Source organism: Chrysochloris asiatica, unplaced genomic scaffold, assembly GCF_000296735.1.
Source record: "Chrysochloris asiatica unplaced genomic scaffold, ChrAsi1.0 scaffold00086, whole genome shotgun sequence".
Lineage (NCBI taxonomy): Eukaryota > Metazoa > Chordata > Mammalia > Afrosoricida > Chrysochloridae > Chrysochloris > Chrysochloris asiatica.
In genome coordinates, this window is record NW_006408604.1 from 3,519,133 (window position 1) to 3,544,505 (window position 25,373).

A 25,373-nucleotide genomic window follows, 5' to 3' on the forward strand; every position below is an offset into this window, starting at 1 on the left:
CTTCTTTAACCTCAAAGGTGGTATTCCTGGTATCCACAATGTGTGAATGATTTATATTTTTTCTCTTTTTTCCAAGTTGTCTCTTCTCTCAGTTCAGTAACATATATTGGTAACTTACTTAGATATTAAAATGGATTTTGACCCATACAATTGAATATTCAGTTATCTTTTAGCATTAGCAAAGTAGCTGATGATAAATTTAACAAATCTTATCCATTGCTAAGGTAAAAAACAAGAAACAAGCAAGTCCCAAACCTTGACCTTTTCTAGATAAATGATCTAGGCAAAATAAAGATCACACTTACGTTTCATTCCAGTTCACCAAGAAAAAAAATTTTTTTTTGACTGGAATATTTCTGTAGTTTTTCACTTGGCACAGCTTCTTTCCAGCATATGTAAGGCAGCAGGAAAAAGAAAATGTTTTGTAGCTAAAAAGAAATAACATTGATTCAATGAGCTTAACACTCTAAAAATCTGTTTTCTATGAGTCAATTATTTTTTATAGTTACAGTCAACGGATAAACAAAGTTTACCTGTAGAAAGTGCTTTAAAATTTACTTTAAGGATTACACTATGAGTAAGACGATTTAGGATTAACTTTTTAGAATAAATCTATAATATGAAACAGTAGTGGAGTCAAAATTTCAAAAAGTATATGTTCACTTTATAATTTGAGTTGAGTAAGAATATTAGGTTCTATATTTTAATGGAGTCATGGTGTGGTGCTGTGGGTTAATGTGTTGAACTGTAAGGTCAGTTTGAACCACAAAGTTGGTAGTTTAAACTCACCAGCCAATCCTTGGAAACCCTATACAGGGTCGCTATAGGTCAGCACCAACTCGATGGCACACAACAGTAACATTTTTTTTAAATGATGAACTTTAATAGTAAGGAAAAAAATAACAAAAATTCTGATATTTGACCAAAGTTAAAATAGGGTTGGAGCATGACCAAGGAAGTAGGAGAGGAAAAATGATCCAAGATATCTCATTCCTGAAAAAGTTATCCCACTCTCCTGATATAAAGATAATTATCAAAAAGGACTGTAGGAACCAGGTCAGAAACAACTCCAGTGATTAAAGACCACAACCTTCAGTATGGTGGCATCTCAATGTAAAGAAAACTAAAATCATCATCACTGGACCAATAATGAATATCATAATAAATGGAGAAGAAAATTGAAGTTGTCAAAGACTTCATTATGCTTGCATCCACTATCAATACTCATGGGAACAACAATCAAGAAATCATTGACATCAGGCAAATCTGCTGCACAACACCTCTTTACAGTATTCAAAAATAAAGATGTCAGTTTGAGGGCTAAGGGACACCTGACCCAAGTCATGGTATTGTCAATATGCATGTGAAAATTGGATAATGAATAAGGAAGATCATAGAAGAATGATACATTTGAGCTACAGTGTCTGAGAAGAATATTAAAAGTACTATGGATTGCTAGAAGAATAAACAATTATGTTTTGCAAGAAGTACAGCGAGAAACCAGGATGATGAGACTTTGTTTCTCATACTTTGGACATTTTGTCAGGAGGAACCAGTCCCTGGAGAAGGACATCATGCTTGCTAAAGTGGAGGGTTGCCGAAGAAGAGGAAGACACCTAAGATGGATTGGCACATTGACCGCAACAATGGGCTTAAGCTTAACAACTTATTGTGAGGAAGATGCAGGACTGGACAGTGCTTCAATCTGTTGTGCATAAGGTCTCAATGAGTCAGACCCAACTCATTGGCACTTAACAATAACAACAAGTATTGCTCATATTTTTATCTCAGTAATAACTTTGATATGTATTAAGCACTCTTGCCCTCTAGCCATCATCACGTAGCAGATCAACAAGCCAAGTCAGATTCACTTGCCTACTTAAGGGAGTTTATTTAGACTCACTGAATAAACTTTTCTTGAGCACCTACTATCTTTTAGAAAATATTTAAGAAACAGCTGTATTGTTGTTAAGTGCCGTCAAGTGATTTCCAACTCATGATGACTCTGTGTATGGTTTCTGAGGATGTAAATATTTTTTGGAGGAGAAATTTTCATTTTTCTCCCACAGAGTGGCTGGTGGGCTTGAACTGCAGATTTTGTGGTTCTCAGTATTGTGTTTATCCTGCTGAGTCAATGCACTCCCAATAGAGGAAATATAGATTAAACCAAATAAATAGGTTATAGCATCTACACTCAAATGTACATAGTCATCTGGGCATTGATTATAGAATGGAATTATTAAGATGATATTATGCAATATGTATATATATATAAAAGGTACATTTATTCTAATCTGAAGAAGATAACTCTAGTATTGTCTACATGCAGAAAGTATAAAACTTTAAGAATATCTAAATATAAATGAGTTGTTAACCATTGTAATGTTTTAAAATCAGGAAAGGATTTGATAAATCAACTTATTCTAAATAAGATACATTATCATTTGTTTAGGTGGTTTCTTCCCTCAATGAAGGGGAACTGAATAATAAAAAGTAAGTTTCCAATTATCTAATTTGACTGTGGAAGCATCACTATTTTTACTTTAGTGTATCTAATGAATTTGTTTATTATTAGTAATAATATTTTAGAGTATCTAATTACTTAACTTATAAATTAGATACTCTAAAATATAAATAGTGACATTTCCACAGTCAAATCTGATGACTGGAAACTGAATTTTCAATATTCAGCTCCTCTTCACTGAGAAAAGATACCACTCAAACTATTAAAGACAAATGAGAATGTATCTTATTTAATAAATTTAATTAATTAAATTAATTAATTAGTTAATTGGAGTCCTAGTGTGGTGCTGGGTTAATATGCTGGACTGCAAAGTAGGTTTGAACTGCAAGGTCAGAGGTTCAAGCTCACCAGTCACTCCTAGGAAACCCAATACAGGGTTGCTATAGGTTGGAACCAAATCAATGGCATAATAGTTAATAAATTAGTTTGTCATAAGTATAGTTGTAATCATGATGACAAAATTGTGATTTTGTTGGGGATATTTTTTCCCTGTTCCAGAACTTACTCTTCTAAAGAAACATCTGATCATTCCTCCTTGTGTCTTTCCAATTGTGGTAGCTAGTTTTCAAAATGACTACCAATGAATCTGTCTCCCAGTATACAAAACCTTGTAGACTTCCCTTCATCTAACAATATGGCAGAGGTGTGCCACTTCTGACAGTAGGCTATAAAAGACTATAACGATTTTTGGAGCACTCTTGCTCATGTATTCACTCTTCCTTGGATCACCCACTCTGAGAATGCCAATTGCCATGCCTTGAGGCTACAGACAACTTGCAGTGAATAATTGAAGTGTATAGTCCAACAATCTGTGAGGAACAGAAGCCTCCTTTGGGATAAAGAAATTAGCTTTACTCCAAATAACATGGCTTCTGTGTTTGGTTCCTGAGAAGTAATCATTGGATTAATTGAGATGCCTTTATCTGTGACTTCCATGCCATGTCTGAAAATTGTGCTGGTGAGTCAGGCAGACTCTACCAGAAAAGACTCAGCTGGAGGTCTGGTATCAAGGAACTTGAGGAGGCATGATTCAGCCTATCATGCACAATTGACCAATAAAGGCCTGGAACACAAAGATCAGAAAGTTTTCTGGTCAGTAAAGAGAAGGTAAAGTACCTTCTTTAAGATGTGGAAATTTTCTGCTGGGAGCCCTCCCTAGGCCTCTTCTGTACATCTCTTCCTAAGACTATCCTGGCTTGTATCCTTTACTAAAATAAATTGATAATTATAAACATAGTACTCTCTGTGAGTTCTGTAAGTCATTCCAGAGAATTATTGAACACAAACGAGAACAGAGAACCAGATGGAAGTGAAGGTATCTTGTAGACTTCCCATTTTGTGGCTTCATCTGATTATTTGATCATCTAAAGGACAATATTCTTTAAACATGTAAGATCTGCCCATTTCCAAGTAGCTGGGTCAGAGAGAAAGTATGTTATGGACAGCTTGTGTCAGAAATGATTGCAAAGTGGGAAGGTGGGGACTGGATTGATTTCCACATTTTGTGGATTAGTTTTATGCTGATTCTTATTTGTGTAGTTATCCACGAATCTTCCAATAATCATCTGAGTGAGCTTCGAAGTAGACCTTCAGCTCTAATGAACTTTGAATTGATTGGTGTCCTTTTCAGTCTGAGTGAGACTTATGACAAATCTCATACCAAATCCACCAAGCTTAGTAAGAAGCCATGGTGGCACTGTAGGATAAGCACTGGACAAGGTTGGTGGTTCAAACCCAACTGCTCCACATGAGAAAGATGAGGTTTTCTGCTCTGGTAAAGATTTTATTTATAGCATTGGAAGCCCTATACAGGGTCACAGGGTCACTTTGAGTCAAAATCAACTTGATGGCACTAAATTTGGTTTGGTTTTTGGAAGCAGTTTCCAGATTCCTGAAACAAATAATAAATATTTGTTTCATTAAGATGCTAAGATGATAATTTACACAATAGGACTCTGGGAAAACTTGTTATAAAAATACAATCATACAATCTGACACTAGGTAAGACTCTACCTTACTAGAGCTCTTTATACAGAATTTGTAAGGTTGATTCTAAAGAGGGGAATGTATGCTGCTTTTTCTCTGTATACCCCTGGCTTTATAGTTTATTCTCCCAATGAATGGATGAGAAAATTTTGTTTCCTTTACTAGAGCTATCCTTTATTTATTGATTACAAAGATTTTGCAGGAAATAATTGGTTTATGTTTGTGATTATATGTGTACAAGTGGTCCCTGATTTATGATAAGGTTAAGGCTGAAAAATTGATCATAATTCTGTTCTGCTATAAATCAAATATATCATTTTTTTAAAGAAAAGTTTCCATTGTTATTGCTTTTTATTATCAGTATATTTATATATCCTGTAGTGTTTTAAAATTGAACATCTATGAAGGAATATCTGAGACTAATACCAGCAAATTATGTGTTGAACAATAGGATGTACCAAAAAAAAATAAAACCCATAAAAAAACAAATAATGGATGGTCCTAAGTAGGGTCCATTGTAATTCAAACAAAGTTCATAAATCAAGAAATAGATGTATATGTACATATATACTACTATCTATGTTCAAAAAATGCTCTTATTATTTTCATTCTGCAATGAGTTCAATAAAGTAAAAGAAAGAAAAGGAGAGTTGGATAGATAGATTATATATACAAATATATGCTACATCTTAAATCCAAACATGCATTTTAGATTTAGATAAATATATTTATACATGCACATATGTATATATGTGTGTCTGTGCACCCTATGTTCTTTTCATGTAGCTTTATTTTCATACACAGTTGTTCTGTGTGAATTAATATATGTTGATGGCTAAGAGTTACAAGAAAACAGAATAATTATTGTAATTTAAAATCCTTTAGAATGCTTCTTAAAATTACTGAGCGAAAAAGCATAAAAGTATCTGTGAGTTCTAAAGAAGCATAAAGAAGTGTGTTTTTGTATACTTGTTTTTACATACAATCACTAAACAAGATGAGCAGTTCGCATTTCCATTGTAAATTGGCAATTAACAATTTTAATATAGAGGATGTGACTCGATTTAGGAAAAGAAATATCTATAGGAAACCTACATTTAAAAAAATATTTTAGGAATAAAGAAAATTCTATGATGATTAATTTACAAAATGTTATGATATATTTAGTCCTCCAAAGAATAAAGAGAACATAATATCTCTCTAGGATAAGCACTGGACTGCAAACCACAAGGTTGGTGGTTTTAGCCTACCAGTCTCTCCACAGAAAAAAAGCAGAGATGAGACTTTCTGCTGCTGCAGAAAGATTCATAGCCTTGGAAACTCTATCCAAGGTCTCTATTAATTGAAACTGATTCAACTATACTTAACAACAAGAACAACAAATAATAAGATAAATTATGTTCTAATTAGAATCTAAAGAGACGTTAAATTAGCTATTGTGTCAAAAACTCTACCACTCACCTGTGCACCCAGGTCTCTGGAATGTTGTGAGCTGCATAGAGTGTGAAGCTAAAATAGGGATCCAAGCCAGGATTAACATAGGAAATGCTTCCAGGTGCATTTACAGGCTGAAAATCTGTATAAAAGCTGCTACAATAGACATGAATTAGATGGGAGATGGATGTGGTTAGCTCAGCTGTCACTGTCTCTATCAAGCCTAAGAGGGAAAAAGGATAGATATCAGGTCATTTGTAAAGGTCCCTATTTATCATAAGCCATCAATTATGGCTTTGAAATAATCAAATGAAATTTGATTAAATGATCCTCAACCAATGGAAGTCAATTACCCATCTGGACCTTTGCATGGGACCAGGATTACAAGAGGAGTTTTTTAATTATTAATTTTATAATCTGATCAACTATAAATTATATTATTTTTTGTTCTTATTTATGATTGTATAGATTGGATTTTCAGACAAGGCTTTTTTTTTTTTTTTTTTTTTAAGAAGTACCTATAAGTACTTCAAATCTCAAAAGAGTTAAGCATAAAAGTGATGATGCAGTGATATTCAACATTAGCTTAACATGAATCATAAGTACTGTGCTGATATAAAATAGAATGATGATAGTATGTGTGACAAGTCTGTAAATAAATTAACTCGTTATTATCTTTACTAAACCTTTCTATACTAAAGACGGTTCTTGAGTTTTGCCATTAATTACTTAAAGGTCATTTATTGATAATTCATAAAAATGACTTATCATGAGGAAGATAAATGAGAAAAAATGACGAGGTATAGAATGTTCCTCTGTCCCCTGAGTTGTTGAGAGAACAAATAAACACATCTTTAGAAAGTTTATTGTGAAGGCCAGTTGTGATTTGATTCTAACGAGAGCTGATTCACATCACTCAGTAACTATGGTTTATTCAAACATATATACTTCCTCATAAATTGTTCCTGAAACATAAACTGCTTTTGATTCCTAGTTGTCGTAAAAAGAAAATGGCGTACTTTAGTTACTTGCAGTGATCCCTTAGGCAGGTATTTGGATACCTCAGGAGAGAGGTCAGCTTTAGCATATAGCTTCTTTCCACAGTTTGTTCCTCAGTAGATGTATTCACAAACAAAATTTTTTATTGTTCAACACATACTATTATTCACTTTGCTGTTCAGAAATCTGTACAAAACTTACAAGTAGCTAAATTTAACTTATTTGCTTTATCTCTCAAATTGTGCCCTTTGTTGACATAGACTGAGAGAACAGTGAAAAGAACCCTAATTAAAATTCTCTGAGAAAATTAATAGTAGTAATTAAAAGAGGCCCTATCAGACCCTGAAGACCAACCAATGGGAAAAATGAGCAACAGGAGGCTGGGAATTATACATTTATAAAAGTATTTTGTTTCCAGGCCTCCAAATTGTACTGCTGATACTTTGAATTCAGGAGCAAAACACTCTTGTTAATAATTACCAGTTCCTATCTGCACAAATGGATACACATCCAAAATCAATAAAAAAAAAGAGTCAAAGATTTGATAATTCAAGCCCCAGTACATTTTAAAGGGAGCCTTAGTTATTTACATAATAACTCAACTTTCATTTTTCTGTGTAGAAATGTAGTATTTAGTTGTAATTTATTATTTGAGGTCATATAGAGAGGTGTGTCTATGCGTTATGCTTTACTTCCAAAAATCTAAATGAAAAATACATTTTGAATAACATCATCTGCATTGTATTAAGGACTCAAAACACTAGGCTTGTTGGTAAAATAGTTAAATATATATATATATCACAACTAATTTTACTGTATAAAAAAAAAAGGTGTTGTTGCTGTCAAGTGCTGTTGAGTCAATTCCAATTCATAGTGATCCTGCATAGGGTTTCCAAGGATCAGCTTGTGGGTTTGCACTACTGACTTTGTGATTCAAACTGACCTTGGAGTCTAGTCCTTATCCTACAGTGCCATACCAGGACTCTACACACAGAAAGAAATAGTACACTTTAAAAGCCTGCAGCATTCCCTTAGGCAAGTATTTGGAAACCACAGGAAAATAGGTATAGTATCAAGAAATAAAGAAGCAATGACAATATATACTCAATTAAAACTCATCGATTAGAATTTGCAATAATTTAGCATAAAATATGTCTCTGAATACTCCTGTAGTACCTTATGGATTTACATGTCCCAACACAGAACCATGCTGGGGGAGGGATTTCATTCCAACATTCCTAGTAGGAAGAAAGGGCCAATTCCATGTATATAATCAACTTGTGTCTGATGCCACTACCTGCTATCTTCTCTAAAAGCAAAGTCCTGTGGTCTATAGTTTTATAAGCTAAGACCTTCTGTAAATACTAATTATTCTGAAACCCTATTTTCTTATATGCTATGTTAAAAGCTCTTTCAAATAGAGTTTGAATTTTAACTTGAAATCAATGACTTTGGATACAGATATTGATACTTATTAAATTTTCTTATATCAAAATATGGTTAGCTAAATAATAACATTCTGCTGTTGTTTTGGAACAATTATAAGCATATTTTCAGGTATTTACTTTTCTCCAAATCTTCTGGCACCCCTTCCTTTTTCTTTTGTTTTTTCTCCTTTTTTAATACCAGGTGAAAATTTAGAATATTTAGTGTGTGAGTATTATGTGCAGAATAACCACTTCCATAAGTAGAAAGGGTTTATCTGAAAAGTATTGTTTGTTTTCAAAAAGTATTTACTATATGTGTGTGGGAAATTGTAGAATCATCGTATTCAGCTGAAAAACTGAAAAATAAATCATTGGAATTATTTTCCCATATTTTAAAATTTTACATTTGAGTACATGTGCATTTACCTTTTGTTGAAGTCTCTGAGTTTTGATGCAAATCCTGAAAAAGAAAGTTGGAGCAAAAGCACAATTACTGTTCATAAAACAAATTTACAAAACAATCAAAACTACTATTCAAAATTTAAACTTTTAAATTTCTCTGAAACAGTGAAAGAAAATATCTGTTAGTGCCTTATTAAATGAAGAAAATCTCAACTGTAAAAGAGAAGTTCTGTGAATGTTGTAATGAGCAATTTCAGTTGATGTTTTGAAAACAGAAATTGAGAGATGAAGCCCAACCTTTTCGATATTATTTGGGCAGTATTATAGATATCACCTCAGCTCAATTCCTATTCCATAACAGTGACAAATTTTTTTGGTATAAATACATTTCTATTTTTTTCAAGTTTGTATGTCCAGTTCTTATTATCAAGTGTCAATGCAAATTTGGGGGCAATACTGAAAAGAGGGCTGGGTGGCAGTGGACCACATCATATAGATTCACAATAGAGTTTCATTTCTTTATTAGAAGATTAAAAATACTGATAATCTAATGCTTGAGGAAAATAACATACCTTGTATCAATCCTAAATTTCAAAAAATAGGATCAGTATTTTTATTGTTGTTGTTTGTTGTCATTTTTATTATTATTTAAATTTATAACCATTAGTTGTTGTTGTTGTTAGGTGCCACTGAGTTGGTGCCGACTCATAGTGACCTTATGCACTGCAGAACGAAACACTGCCCGATCCTGGGCCAACCTCACTACTTTTGCCACGCTTGAGTCCATCCATGCTGCCACTTGCCCAATCCATCTCGTTGGGGGTCTTCCTCTTTTTCTCTGACCCTTCATCTTGCCAAACATGATATCCTTCTCCAGCAACTGGTCCCTCCTGACAATATGTCCAAAGTATAAGAGACGAAGTTTGGCCATCTGAGCCTCTAAGGAGCACTCTGTCTGCACTTCTTCCAAAATGGATCTATTGGTTCTTTTGGCAGCTCATGGCACTTTCAATATTCTCCAAAACCATAATTCAAAGGCATCAATTCTTCTACAGTCTTCCTTATTCACTGTCTAGCTTTCATATGAATATGAGGTTATTGAAAATACTATGCATGTATATGAGGTTATTGAAAATATTTAACCTGTATGCTGAGCAAATAATCTGAGAAGCTGAGTTATATGAAGAAAAGCATGGCATCAGGATTGAAGGAAGACTCATTAACAACTTGTGATATGCAGATGATACAACCTTGCTTGTTGACAGTGAAGAGGACTTAAAACATTTACTGATGAAGATCCAAGAACACAGCCTTCAGTATGGATTACATTTCAATGTAAAGAAAACAAAAATTCACACCACTGGACCAATAAACAATATTCTTATCATGGAGAAAAGATTGAAGTTGTCAAGGACTTCATTCTTCTTGGATCAACTATCAACACTCACGGAAGCAGCAGTCAAGAAATCAAAGAACATATTGCATTAGGCAAATCTGCTGCACAAGACCTTTTTAAAATGTTGAAGAGCAAAGATGCCAGCTTGAGGACTAAGGTGCGCCTGACCCAAGCCATGGTATTTTCAATAACCATTAGTACAGTGGTTGTATTTCGTTTCACCTTTGTTGGAAGCCTAGAATTACTGTGGTGGTTTAGAATTCGATAGTTATCACTTCATTATCTTGAAAACTATGTAAAGTCACTCATAGAGTCACTAAAAATAACAGTTCAGTCTAAAAGAACATTCAATTTTTTATAAAATCTGATTTAATTGACTCTTAATATCTTAAAATCTGGCTTTTACAAGTTTGCTTTGAAGGAAAACCAATTAACTAAAAGTCAGATATCTCAAACAAGAAGTTAGGGAAAAACTATTTCTGTAGCAAAGAATTTGCTATGGAAAGGGAAAATGTATATTATATTTAAAATTTGAATACCTGCATATACAACTTTTCACTTAAAAACATTATTTATATGAAACCTTTAAGAAGTAAAATAGTACATCTGAGCAGAATTTCAGCCACTAGGCCTAAAAAGTACACATACGATGTTCACCCAGTCCATGAAGGTGGGACTCTTAAAAGATGTTGCTGAATGCCTTTGAATCAGTTCAGACTCATAACAACCCTGTATAGAGTTTCTGAGGAACAATCTTGTGGTTCAAACCAACTTTGTAGTCCTGCACTTATCCTGCAGTGCAACACCTTGAAGATGTTAGTTAGACATATTTTCCTAGAATTCAATTTATTAAGAAATATAAGCTTCTATTGCAAAATCACCATGGCATCTACCTACATCACATTATGGAAGCCTTGTTTTTCACTTTGTAGTTAATTTATGTTGTAAACATTTAATGGGAATATATTATGTGAGCTTCTGAAATATACTGTGCAGGGTAGAAAAATTGTTTGCAATGCTGGGTAGGAAAATGAACTGAAATACAACTACTGTGTGACATAATTCTTTATCTTGCCCAAACTTACATTAATAAATACTTAATTACTTCTCTGTATGGCAGGAAATAGTCTCTTTCAAAGCTAGTGAAAATGTAGCCAAGAAAGAGGAAAGCTATTCAAATATCAGATTTTATTGGCATAAAACTCATATTTTTTTCTTTAATTTTTTTGGTTCGTAGTGGATGGACAGAGTCCTGGTGTGGCGCTGTGGATTAATGCTCTGGACTGCAAGGTCATTTTGAACCACAGGTAAAGTTGGTGATTCAAGCTCACCAACTGCTCCGCAGAAATTCCATGCAGGGTCGCTATGAGTTGGAACCAACTTGATTGATGGCCCTTAACAACAACAACTACTACTGAGGGTAGATTGACTGAATTACTTTTGCATTGATAACTGAGTTGTTATTGCTCAACTTCTGCAAAATAAACTTCCTACTTCTGCCAGTGATTGTATATAGGTGTGGTACTGTTAAGATCAAAGAGAAAAAGATACAGAAAAGAAAGTATGAATGCAAATGATATTAAATGAATGAGCTTTTTAAATCTGCCCAAATTAAGTATGCTCTGTTTTTGGAAGGCAAGAATTATCATATTTAGTCATTAATATATACTAAAACTGAACATTATTAACAGTTCTTTTATTTCATTTCAATGCATGAAAATCATCTGACTTTTATAAAAAACACAAAATAAATACCTATATTGCTACACAAATTGTACATGGTGGTGGTGTGCCATGGAGTCGGTTCCGACAAATAGCAACCCTGTTTAGGATTTCCAAGGCAGTAAATATTTATAGGAGCAGAAATCTTCATCTTTTTCCCTCAGAGTGACTAGTAGATTTGAACTGTTGACTTTGTCGTTAACATAACTCACTACACAACCAGAGCTCTATAAGGTAATAATATGTATGTAAATGCACTGAACTGCAAAGTCAGTGATCAGTGGTTCCAGCTCACCAGATGCTCCTTGGAAACCCTATACAGGGTCCCTGTGGGTCAGAACCGTCTTTACGGCACTTAACAACAACAACAAACTTATTTTAAATGTTTCAATGTATTTTAAAGTATTAGTTATTACTATTACTTTAAGTCCTTGAGTGGTACAAATGGTTAATACACTTGACTACTGAGAGGCTTGTGGTTCAACTTCACCTTTCAAGAACATCTTGGTAATCTACTTTCCAAAAATCCACATTGAAAGCTCTATGGAGCAGAGTTCTATTCTGACATAAACGGAGTCACCATGAGTCACAAGTCACTTGATGGAAACTGGTTATTATTGTGTATATTTTCAAACCATGACTATAGTACATTCACCTAGGTAGGGTTTCAGCTTAACTTAGAAGTTCCAACGGAGTTATAAAGTTCAAAAGTGTAATGAATTGCCTTTTAATTTAATCAAATCCATTTGATGTCATGAAATCAAATTGTACTACCCACAATGATTAAAATAATACTTTGTACACATATAAGTATTTAGTTTAAAATCTTTCTCTGTGAAGAATTATTGAACTCATGTTTAAAATCATTACTACATAATAAATAATCATACTTACCTCTGCTTTTCTCTGAAGAATTATATTTAGTTTATTTACTGCATCTGTAATTTGTTTGGTTTCCACACACCCTAGAACACTGCATATATTTTTAACTTCTTCAAAAATATTATCCACATTTTGCTGTAGATGAAAAGATACACATCTTACTCTTTATTAGCATTGTGAGGACACTAATTTAACTTTAGCACTCTCTTTCCAAGAAAATGAAATGAAATGAAATGTGTTTACCTGCTTTCATTTAAGCTCTGGCCTACTAACCAAAAGGTTGGTGGTTGAAACCCACCAGCTGCTTCTTGGTAATGCTATGCAGTGTTGCTATGACTTAGAACTAAGTCGATGGCATATAACAACATTTAAAAAGAACTTTCTCAAGATTCTGGTTGTCATGTGGCACTAGTCACAATTTGCATTGACAGAATGGTCAAAACTAAGATTTATTAACATTATATATGTGTGTGTGTGTGTGTGTGTGTGTGTGTGTGTGTGTATGAACTCTGAAGTCCTGGTGTGGTGCTGTGAGTTAACGCGCCAGAGTGCAAAGTTGTTTGAACTGCAAGGTTGGTGGTTCAAGCTCACCTGCTGCTCCTTGGAAACCCTATACAGGGTCGCTATGGGTCAGAACTGACTCAACAGCACTTTACAACAACAAAAGTATGAACTCTGGAACCCCTGGGTGGCACAGTTAAATACTTGACTATTAACTGAAAGGCTGGTGGTTTGAACCTCAGAAGAAAGATTTGGTTATTTACTTCTAGTCACAGCCATGACAACTCTCTGAAATAGTTCTATCCTGCAATACATGGGGTTGCCATGAGTTGGCATCAGCTGGACAATAATTGGTTTTTTGGTTTGGTTTTGGTTTCATATGAGCTCTGATTTAACATTCCCTAAAATAAAACAAGTAATATTAAATCAGAGCTCATATGAACCCAAAACCAAACCAACAAACCTATTATTGTCAGATGATGCCAACTCAGGGCAACCCAGTTATTGCAGGATAGAACTATTTTAGAGATTTAACATTACCAAAAAGTGGGCTAATGCATCAGACAGCAAAGTCAATTGAACTGCAAAGTCGGTAGTTCAAGCTCACCAGCAGCTCCTTGGAAACCCTATACAGGGTCTCTGTGGGTCGGAAACGACTCGATGGCACTTAACAACAACAACAAAATAAAAACAGGAGTCTTAGTGTGGTGCTGTGGGTTAATGCACCAGACTGCAAAGTCATTTGAACTTCAAGGTTGGCTGTTACCAGCTGCTCATTGGAAACCCTATACAGAGTCGCTATGGGTTGAAACTGACTCGACAGCACTAAACAACAACAACAAAATAAAAGAGAAAGAAAGAGGGAAAATGTGCAAAAGTAGGAAACTCAAGCTTAAATAAAGTCTAGCTTCTATGAAGTGCTTCGAACAAAGGCAATTGACAGCAGACCCATGTAGAGTTTTCAAATGCATCTGTTTTGGGAATCAGTTTACAGGAAGGCAAACTTATTAAAAATCAGATTCAAACTAGGACTCAGAACTAACTTGGGAAGATCATGTAGCAGTATTTGTCAATCATCTAACTGTACTGTCTTTGAAGAATATACAAGAATATTTTACAGTAATGACAAACTTTTCTTAAAATCAAAATTGCCAGTTGCATTTCAGAGAGCCATATAAAGATTTTATGCTTCACAGTTCTAAGTAAGAGATTTTCATTAGGCTTCTGTAACTCAGCTTTGAACACATTCTTAAATAAGTTTTGAATGCTATTGTTAAATGCCATTGACTCATAACAACCCTGTTTATTATGGTCTCCAAGGAGTGGCTGGTGAGTTTGAACCGACGACCTTGTTCAAACCACCCTTGTGGTCCAGTGCTTTATCCCACAGTGCCACACCAAAAATATCTATCCTATTTGACCTATTTTTTTTGTGTATTGTCATTAATTACGGAGAAAAATCTCTTTCTTAGTTCCATGCTAAACACCTTTTGCTGCACATTTTTTTTACACACTTAGTAATTAATGGCTTTTCAGAACATGTTAACCTTGTGACTAGCACTACAGTCATTCTAATAGAGTACTAGAAGAATTTATTTCCAGAAGATATCGAGAAAAATATTTTGTTTTTCCACACACAGGTATAGATTCACAACACAAAAAGATTTAGATTCTTATTCTAGGTATTTTCTTAACAAAACATTAATAAAAAGACATGATAAAGTCATATATTAGTGAGATACCATTTACCACCTTCACAGGAAACCAAAACTTTTGTATACTCAAGAGGGCTTGAAAGAATTAATAAAAATTCCATTATCTTTCAATCTCATTTCCCATAAGCTTTTGAAAGCCTCCTTGTATTGTCAGTAAGTCTTCTATGTGATTTTACAAAACCCATCAAGTATAGCTAACTAATACTCTGAAAGACATAATCAGGATTTCAGAAATTTTAAGAGCCTTAATTAAAAATAACAAGTTACAATTTAATTGTAAGTCTATCACAGATTAAGAAAACACAATGACTTAATTATAACAATGGGGAAAAACATGAGTGATTCATATGAAGATGTCAGTTGTTTTATTTATGTGTGAACTCTGTGTGAGTAACCCTTGACATGCAGTTGTAGAAGTTCTATTTTATTATTAAATTGTATCAAAATATGTATTGTATACATAACAGGACAGTTAAGAGAACCACCACATTTTTCATATATATAACCTGAATTTAGTTTTGGGCACCAAATTTGAGTTTGTATTTGACAAATTTAACTTTTGCAAATGAGAACAGCTAGACTACATGTGCACATATTCTGTACAACAAAATAGATGATATTGTCAGGTCTGCAATCACATTCTCTGTTCATATGTTGGTTTTTTCCCTTTCTACCTGTGACCATAATCAAATTACCTAATGCCCATGTGAGAATGGTGGCTGTGTGCCATGGAGTCAGTTCTGACTCATAGCGACCCTATACAGGGTTTCTGAGGCTGTAAATCTTTACGGGAGCAGAACGCCTCATCTTTCTCCCATGGAACAGCTGGTAGTTTCAAACTGCTGAACTTGCAGTTCTCAGCCCAATTCATAACCACTATACTACCAGAGCTCCTGAATAATGAAATCATCCCTGGGTGGGCTTGAGCCACCAATCTTTTGGTTAACAGCCAAAGAATAGTAATAATTAATTATAGGACTGTTGCAAGGATTAAATAAGGAAAAAAATGTAAAGTACCTTACAGGGAATTAAGGTTAAGTTTTAATGTTTAATAATCAATTATCCAGTCACGCAGCTTTTTCCATAAGAGATACCAGACATCATCCATCCATTGTTAACTAATAAAATAAAAATTTTAAAAAACTTATAAACATCAATTCTGTTTATTTATGAGTAGATATGTGATGTATGTAAATTTGTAAAAATCCATGAGTATTAGTAATTAAAATGAAAAGACTGGATGATTGGTTTCAGGCTGTAGCTACATCTACTATGCCAATCTAGCAGAGCTTCTAATGTGATTCAATTATTTACACATATTTTCTCATTTAATTTTCACAATAATTTTGAAAGTATTATCATATTCTTCATATTCATGATTCACAATTTGTTAGAAAAGACAAAGTGAAATAATAAAAAATAAGTTGGTGATTAATAAGATATGGAGGACAGTAGAAACAATGAATTTAAGATGATTCCAAAATTTCACACCTAGAGGATAAACAAGACAGTGTCATGAATTACAATAAGAAGCACAGGGAAGATTTCTAAATGGATTGTCATAAGTTAACTTTTTTACTTTTTAAAACATTTTATTGTGATTAAGTGATGGTTAACAGCAAGATCATCAATTTTACAACCAACAAATCACAAACTTTGTTTTATCTCTTCATGTCACAACAATTATCCCACTTTTTCCCTATAGTTCCTATTTCCATTCCACCCTCATTTCTAATGCCTGTTAAACTTGTCCCCAGATAAATGTTGGCCTTATGATCTTGAGTGGTTAACAATTCAATGGTGAACATATCCCACTAGTGCTGTATCCTGATATACTTATTTATCACCATGGATGAAAATTGGGCCATGAAGATGAGCTCTTTCTAGACCTGAAGGATGGTAAAGAGACATAGTCTTTGGTTTCTCCAGTATTTTTCTGACCAATCTTTTTTTATATAATTTTGAGTTTTGTTCCACATGGCTTCCCACTCTATCTAGAACCTTTTAAGGTAATCCCTTTCAGAGCAATTGGTAGTGGTAGTGTGGCACCAGTTAGTTCTTCTGATCTCAGAGCCCAGGGGAAACATGTTCAGATGTTGCTTTAGTCCATCAGCCTAATTGATTACAAGCATCTTCAATTTTCATCACATTTCTTTCTTCTGCATATGGAATGACCAATGAGTTGCACCACAGGTGGTTACACATTTGAGTGTTGAAATTTCCAGTTGCTCCTTCTCAATACCCAGGGACTTTGTGTATGAAAACTGAATCTGAGAAATGGAACTCTAAAAGGCAATAAAATATTAATTTGTATTACCCACAGGAGCAACTTGTATTAAAAATGGAGCTAAGCTCAGTGATTACTTTAAACCTTGTTTATGTTGTTAGGTGCCTTGGAGTCAACTCAAACTCAGAGTAACCCTATGCACAATGGAATGAAATAGTGCCTGGTTCTGCGGCCTACTCACACCTGTTATGTTTGAGCCCATTGTTACCACTGTGTCAATCTATTCCATAGGGATCTTCCTCCCTTTCGATGAACTTCCACCTTTCCAAGCACAATGTCCTTTTCCAGGAACTGGTCCCTCCTGACAACATGCTCAAAGTACATGAGATGAAATCTCAATATTCTCACTTCAAAGGAGCATTCTGGCTGTACTTCTTCCAACACAGATTTGTTCTTCTGGCAGTCCACGGTACATTCAATATTCTTCTTTAACACTACAATTCAACAGTGTCATTTCTTGTAAGATTCGTATTTGTGCCCATTCCAAAGAGAAGTGACCCAAAGGAATGCAGAAATCATCAGACAATATAGTTAATATCACAAACAAGTAAATTTTTGCTAAGGATAATTCAATAATTGCTATAAAAGTACATTGACAGAAAACTGCCAGAGGTTCAAGTCAGATTCAGAGGAGGATGTGGAACAAGGGATATCATTGTTGAAGTCAGGTGGATCTTGGTTGAAAGCAGATAATACCAGAAAGATGTTTGCCTTTGCTTTATTGACTATGCAAAGGTTTTCAATTGTGTAGATCATGACAAGCTACGGACAACATTGTGGAAAATAAGTATTCTGAAACACTTAAGTGTGCTCATTTGGAACATTTACATAGACCAAGAGGCTGTTGTTTGAACAAAATAAAGAAGACTGAATGGTTTAAAATTAGGAAAAATGTGTGCCAGGATTGTATTCTTTCACCACACTTATTCAATATGTATAATGATCATGTAATCCAAGAAACTGGATTATATAAAGAAGAATGTCACATCAGGAATGAAGGAAGACTGACATGCATAACATCTGTGATATGCAGATGATACAACCTTGGTTGCTGAAAGTGAAGAGGAATCAAAATAATTACTGCTGAAGATCAAAGACCACAACCTTTGATACAGGTTGCATTTTAATGAAAAGAAAGCAAAAGTGTTTACCATTGGACCAATAAATAACATCATGATAAATGGAGAGAAGATCCAAGTTGTCAAAGACTTCATTTTGCTCAGGTCAACCACAGCACTCATGGAAACAGTAGTCAAGAAATCAAACAATGTACTGTACTTGGCAAATCTGCTCCACAAGACCTCTTTTAAGTGTTGAAGAGCAAAGATGTCAGATTGAGGACTAAGGTGCACCTGACCCAAGTCATGGTATTTTCAATAACCTCATATGCATAAGAAAGCTGGGCAATGGAAAAGGAAGACTGTAGAAGAATTAATACATTTGAGTTTTGGCGTTGAAGGAGAATATTAAAAGTAACATGGACTACCAAAAGTACAAGCCAATCTGTATTGGAAGAAATACAGCCAGAATGCTCCTTGGAAGCCAGAATGGCCAGACTTTCTCTCTCATACTTCGGATAAATTATCAGATTGACCAGTCCTTGTAGAAGGACATCACTTATGGTAAAGTGAGGGTTAGCGAAAGAGGAAGACCCCAAGCGAGATGGACCTGCATAGACAGTAGCAATGGACTCAAGTGTAGCAATGATTTTGAGGTTGGTTCAGGACCGGGCAGTGTTTCATTCTGTTGTGCATAGGGTCATTACAAGTTGTTATTGACTTGATGGCCCCTAACAATGAACATTTCTTCTGTGGTTTTCCTTATTTATTGTCCACCTATCACATGCATATGTGGTTGTTGTTGTTTAGTGCTCTCCAGTCAGTTCCAACACATTGCGACTCTATATAGGGTTTCCTTGGAATGGCTGGTAATTTGAATATGAGGCAATTGAAAATACCATGATTTGGGTCAGGTGCACATTAGTCTTCAAACTGACATCTTTGCTGTGTAACAATTTCAAGAGGTCTTTTACAGCAAATTTTCCTAATGCAATATGTCAGTTGATTTCTTGACTGATGCTGCCATGAGCACTAGTTGTAGATTCCAAGCAAATTGAAGACTTTGACAACTTCAGTCTTTTTTCCATTTATTGGTCAATTTGTGAAAAATTTTGTTATGATATCACAACAGCACCAACAAAAATAAAAAGGATAATAACAGAATATTATGAAGAATTGTACTCTAACAAATTTGAAAACCTAGAAGAAATAGACAAATTCCTAGAAACATAACCTAGTGAACACAAAATGAAGTAGAAAACTTGAACAGACATACAAGGGAAGAAATGAATCAAGTCAATTTTAATAGCCTCCCAACAAAAGAAATATTAGGCCTGTGTAGTTTTAATGGTGAATTCTGCCAAATTCAGAGAAGAGTTGACACCAATATTACTCATATTATTCTAATTATAGAAAAGGATGGAACCTTCACTACTTCATTTTTGGAAGTAAAAATAACCCTGATAATAAAACCAGGCAAAGACATCACTAAAATAGCAAATTACAAGTTGGGGAAGTGGTTTTGGCGGTGGCAGAGACAGCCAGGTAGGAAAGGCTCTGTGGGGGAGGGATTGAAAACCCAGAGAAGCTGTGCTCATGGGACAACACCAGAGCTCTGGATCTAGCATAAGGTCCAGGGCGGCAGTTTCCCGCACACACAAGTGGAAAAATCACTATATAATGGAAAATACTGTGAGTTAGAAATCGTTCAAGATGGCACTCCCTCTGCAGTAACCCCACACAGATGGAGTTCAGAGGGTGGGGCTACAGCCAAACCAGCAGAGAGAACTGGCACTAAAAGCAGTGCAGTGACATTGACAAAAAGAGATGAGGTGGATTCTACACATTTTTTCCTCCTCTTCCCTGTTGAGCCTTCTTTGCCCAGCCTGGAAGCCTTCAGGAGGGTGATTGCACACCACGCCCACCCCCACCCCCCCCAAAAAAAAAAAAAAAAGTCCAGCGCTAACCCCACAGTTTTCCAATGGCACAAAGAGAAAGAGCTTGGTGGCTACTTATGATGTCAGCCTCAGGGTTGCAATAATAAAATTAACTTGTGTATTTACTCTGGCCTATCTAGAAAGAAAAAAGCAGGCCCATCAGGCCTGACAGATAAACCATAACAACAATCTGTAAAACACCAACATAAAAGGATGCAACTATCATGAGAATTACACTGTGCACACACAGATAACTAACTGACCTTCAGAGACAAAAATAATAGACAATCTTTCCCCCATTAACTTCTCAGTATCTACCTGCACAACTCCACAGTGGTGACTAGAAAAGGGGCTTGAGTGAGCAGACACCCCCAGCCACTGCCTGTGTAGCAAGACGACCGGCCAGACGGCCAAAGTTTTATTTTTTTTCAAAGTGATGGTCTTTGTCTCTACTTTTATATTGCTTCTGCTTTTGGTCCTTTTGACCTCACATTTTTCCTGGAAGTGGGAGCTTTTTCTCACTATGTTACCCAAGAAGAGACAGCAATCGTGGCCATATAGCCAAGCTACAAACATACCCCATAATATTCCTCCATTGTGATAAGAGCCAATAACAGTTGCTAAGCATTACATGTGAAAAGGGAAGCCTATCTTCTAATCATATCCACCAGGAGATACCAGTAAGTTTAATAACACAACAACAAACATCCATTTAAGCATAAAAATACCCTTCATAACTACTGGAAATGAAAAAAATATATACAAAAAAAATCAAAACATGTCCAAAAACAGAAAAGAGTAACTGAGACAAATGAGCTGGAGAGAGACAAAGGCTCCCCAGAACAGGAAGAGCAGGTTTTGGATTTGCCTGAGAAGGAATTCAGAAGAATGATATGGAAACAAATACAAATGCTTCAAAAAGGGGTGGAGGAAAACAAGGAAGAAGTCAGGAAAGTACTACAAGAGCAATCAAACAAGATTGATACAGCACTGGAAACAATTCAAAACCTACAAAAAGAGGTCCAGATGATTAATAATAAAATATCAGAAATGGACAATACACTGAAAGGGTAAAGGAGCAGAATAGAAGAGATGGAAGCCAGAACTGGCACACTGGAAGACAAATCTCTCAATACTGCTAAGATAGAAGAGCAAGCTGAAAAAAGGATAAAAACATCTGAAGATAGTCTAAGAGTCATTCTGGGTAACATGAAGAGGAACAACATAAGAATTATTGGCATTCCAGAATGGGAAGAATCAGAGAAGTCTACAGAGGAGATAATTGAAGAGCTTCTGGAAGAAAATTTCCCTAACATGTTGAAAAATGATAAGATAAACATTCAAGAAGCCAAACATATTCCAGGAAGGATAGACCCCAAAAGAAAGTCAGCAAGACATATAATCATCAAGCTCTCCAAAATCAAAGACAAGGAGAGAATCATAAAAGCAGTCAGGGAGAAGAGAAGTGTTACTTACAAAAGCAAGCAAATCTGATTAAGCTCTGACTTCTCAGCATGCACCACACAGACAAAAAGGCAATGGGGAAACATACATAGAACCCTAAAAGAAAAACTGCCAACCAAAAATTGTCTATCCAGCAAAACTATCAATCAAGTATGATGGTGCATTCAAAACATTCCAGGATAAACAGAAGCTAAGAGATTTTTTTCAAAACCAATCCAGCACTTTAAAACATCCTAAAAGGAGCTCTGGTAATGTAGTGGTTACGAATCGGGCTGCGAACCACAAGGTCAGCAGTTTGAAACTACGAGCTGTTCTGCTGGAGAAAGATGAGGCTTTCTGCTCCCGTAAAAATTTACAGCCTCAGAAGCCCTATACAGGGTCGCTATGAGTCAGAACCGACTCCACGGCACATAACAACAACAACAACAAAGGGAGTTCTTTAGACTGAAAACCAACAAGAACAGATTGACAGATGAGGCAACACCACCTGGAACTCAGTAGACAGATAGCAGAGTTCAGAACAGAACAAAACTACAACAAGTTCAAAGGAGCTTGGAGGTCAACCGAAGATCAAAATAATATCAATGTCAAAGAAGGGATAAATGTAGGAACAGAGATACAGGTGGTTAGGATGTCAGGTAGATTACAGGATATGATCGATTCTCTTCAACGGAGAAAAAAGTTAATAGACTATAAGGTAACACCCCCAAAAAGTTAATACTTTACAACTTACCATGAAAATGAACTTCCAAGCAGAAGAACCAAACATGAAAACTAAGAAGAAGCTGACAAGGAGTAGCACAAAAACAAACAAACAAACAAACAAACTCAGCACTAGAAGGCATGCAGAACAAAGGAATGAACAGCATTATCAAAAATTTAATATAATGGCAGCAATTAATTCATAGTAGCATAGTGGTTATGAATCAGGCTGCTAACCTCAAGAAGTTCAGAAGTTTCAAACTACTAGCTGTTCCACAGGAGAAAGACGAGGCTTTCTGTTCCTGTAAAGATTTGTAGCCTCAGAAACCCTATACAGGGTCACTATGAGTCAGAACCAACTCCACGGTACTAAACAACAACAACAATTGGTAATTACATTGAATGTCAATGGATTGAATGCACCAATGAAGAGACAGTGGCAGTTTGGATAAGAAAACAAGACCCTTCAATATGCTGCCTGCAAAAGACACACCTTACATACAAAGACAAAAAAAAGACTAAAAGTTATAGGATGGAAAAAAATATACCAAGCTAACTGCAACAACAATCAAGCAGGAGTGACAATTCTAATCTCTGATAAAGTAAACTTTAAGACAAAAACCAGCATAAAAGATAAATAAAGACGCTATCTCATGATCAAAGGGTCAACTGAGCAAGATGACATAACCATAATAAATATCTATGCTCCCAATGAAAAAGCACCAAGATATATGAAGCAAACCTTACGAGATTTGATGAAAGAAATAGATAAATCTACAATTATAGTGGGAGATTTTAATATGCCATTTTCGAAAAGGGACAGAACAACCAGAAAGAAACTCGACAAAGTTACAGAAGAACTATACAGCACAATCAACCAACTTGACCTCATAGACGTATACAGAGCACTCAACCCAACAACAACACAATATACTTTCTTCTCCAGTGCACATGGAACATTCTCCAGAATTGACCATGTGTTAGGTCATAAAGCAAGCCTCCATAAATATAAAACATCAAAATACTACAGAGCATCTTTTCAGACCACAGTACTATAAAACTAGAAATCAACAACAAGAAGACTAAGGAAATATAGTCAAATACATGGAAACTGAACAACACCCTGCTGAAAAGCAACTGGGTAAAAGAAGAAATTAAACATGAATTCATAAAGTTCCTAGAAACAAATGAGAATGAAAACACAACATACCAAAATCTTTGGGACGGTGAAAGTGGTGCTGAGAGGCCAATTTATTGCAATAAATGTGCACATCCAAAAAGAAAAAAGAACCAAAATTAACACATTAACACAGCATCTTAAAAAATTAGAAACTGACCAACAGAGGGAGCCTACAGTCACCAAAAGAAAACAAAAAATAAAGATAAGGGCAGAAATAGAGATGGAAAACAAAAATACTATAGAAAGTATTAAGAGGACAAGAAGCTGGTTCTTTGAAAGGATTAATAAACTTGGCAAAACATACAAAAGAAAAAAGGGAGAAGAGAGAAATAACTCACATTAGAAACCACATGGGTGATGCCACAATGGAACCAAAAAAAATCAAAAGGATAATAACAGAATACTATGAAGAGCTGTACTCCAACAAATTCGAAAACTTAGAAGAGATGGATGCATTTTTAGAAAAACACAAACTACTGAAACTTATACAAAGTGAAGTAGAAAACTTGAACAGACCTATAACAATAGAAGAAGCTGATCAGGACATCAAAAAACTCCCAACCAAAAGAAGTCCAGGCCCAGATGGCTTCATTGGTGAGTACTACCAAACATTCAGGGAAGAGCTGTCACCAATTCTACTCAAGTTATTCCAGAATATAGAAGAGGATGGAAAGCTTCTTAATACTTTTTATGAAGCAAGCATAAACCTCATACCAAAATCAAAGAAGGACATCACTAAGAAAGAAAACTACAGACCAATATCCCTCATGAACATAGATGCAAAAATTCTCAATAAAATCCTAGCCAACAGAATCCAGCACCACATCAAAAAAAATGACACATCATAACCAAGTGGGTTTCATAAAAGGGATGCAAGGATGGTTCAACATTAGAAAAACAATCAATGTAATCCACCACATAAAGAAGAAAAAGGAAAAGAACCACATGATCATATTGATTGATGCAGAAAAGGCATTTGACAAAATCCAACATCCATTCCTGATAAAAACACTCAATAAAGTAGAAATTGAAGGGAAATTCCTCAACATAATCAAGAGCATATATACAAAACCAACAGCCGACAATACTCTCAATGGAGAGAAACTGAAAGCCTTCCCTTGAGAATGGGAACCAGACAAGGATGCCCTTCGTCACCACACTTTTTCAATATTGTTTTGGAAGTTTTAGTTAGAGCTATATGGCAAGATAGGGAAATTAAAGTCATCCAATTGGCAAAGAGAAAATAAAACTCTCTATTTGCAGATGATATGACCCTCTACGTAGAAAACCACCAAAACTCAGTAAAAAAGCTACTAGACCTCATTGGAAGATTCAGCAAAGTGGCAGGGTATAAGATAAACATACAAAAATCAGTTGGATTCCTCTATAGTAATAACGACAGCTCTTAAAAAGGCATTTGGAAAACAATACCATTTACAATAGCTGCCCAAAGGATGAAATATTTAGGAATCAATGTAACCAGAGAAACAAAGGACCTATACAAAGAGAATTACAAAATGCTACTACAAGAAGAAGAACATACCATGTTCCTAGATAAGAAGACTCAACATCATGAAAATGTCAATACTACCCAAAGCAATTTACACATATAATGTAATCCCAATCCAGATTTCAGCAACATTCTTCAAAGAGATGGAAAAGACATTTACAAACTTTACATGGAAAGGAAGGAGACACAGGATAAGCAAAGCACTGCTCAAAAAGAACAAAGTTGGAAGCCTCTCACTCCCCGATTT

The 25,373-nt window shown here is 35.1% G+C and overlaps 1 protein-coding gene across 1 annotated transcript in view; it reads right to left on the minus strand.

Annotated features, from left to right (window-relative positions):
- The window catches only part of PIK3C2G (phosphatidylinositol-4-phosphate 3-kinase, catalytic subunit type 2 gamma), a 517,177-nt gene that overhangs the window by 420,474 nt on the left and 71,330 nt on the right, over positions 1 to 25,373 (minus strand). The window contains exons 8-10 of the mRNA XM_006866018.1: positions 12,785 to 12,907; positions 8,797 to 8,830; positions 5,972 to 6,167 (exon numbers count right to left, since the gene is read on the minus strand). Coding sequence (XP_006866080.1) covers positions 5,972 to 6,167; positions 8,797 to 8,830; positions 12,785 to 12,907 — 353 coding nt within the window. The remainder of the gene's footprint in view (positions 1 to 5,971; positions 6,168 to 8,796; positions 8,831 to 12,784; positions 12,908 to 25,373) is intronic.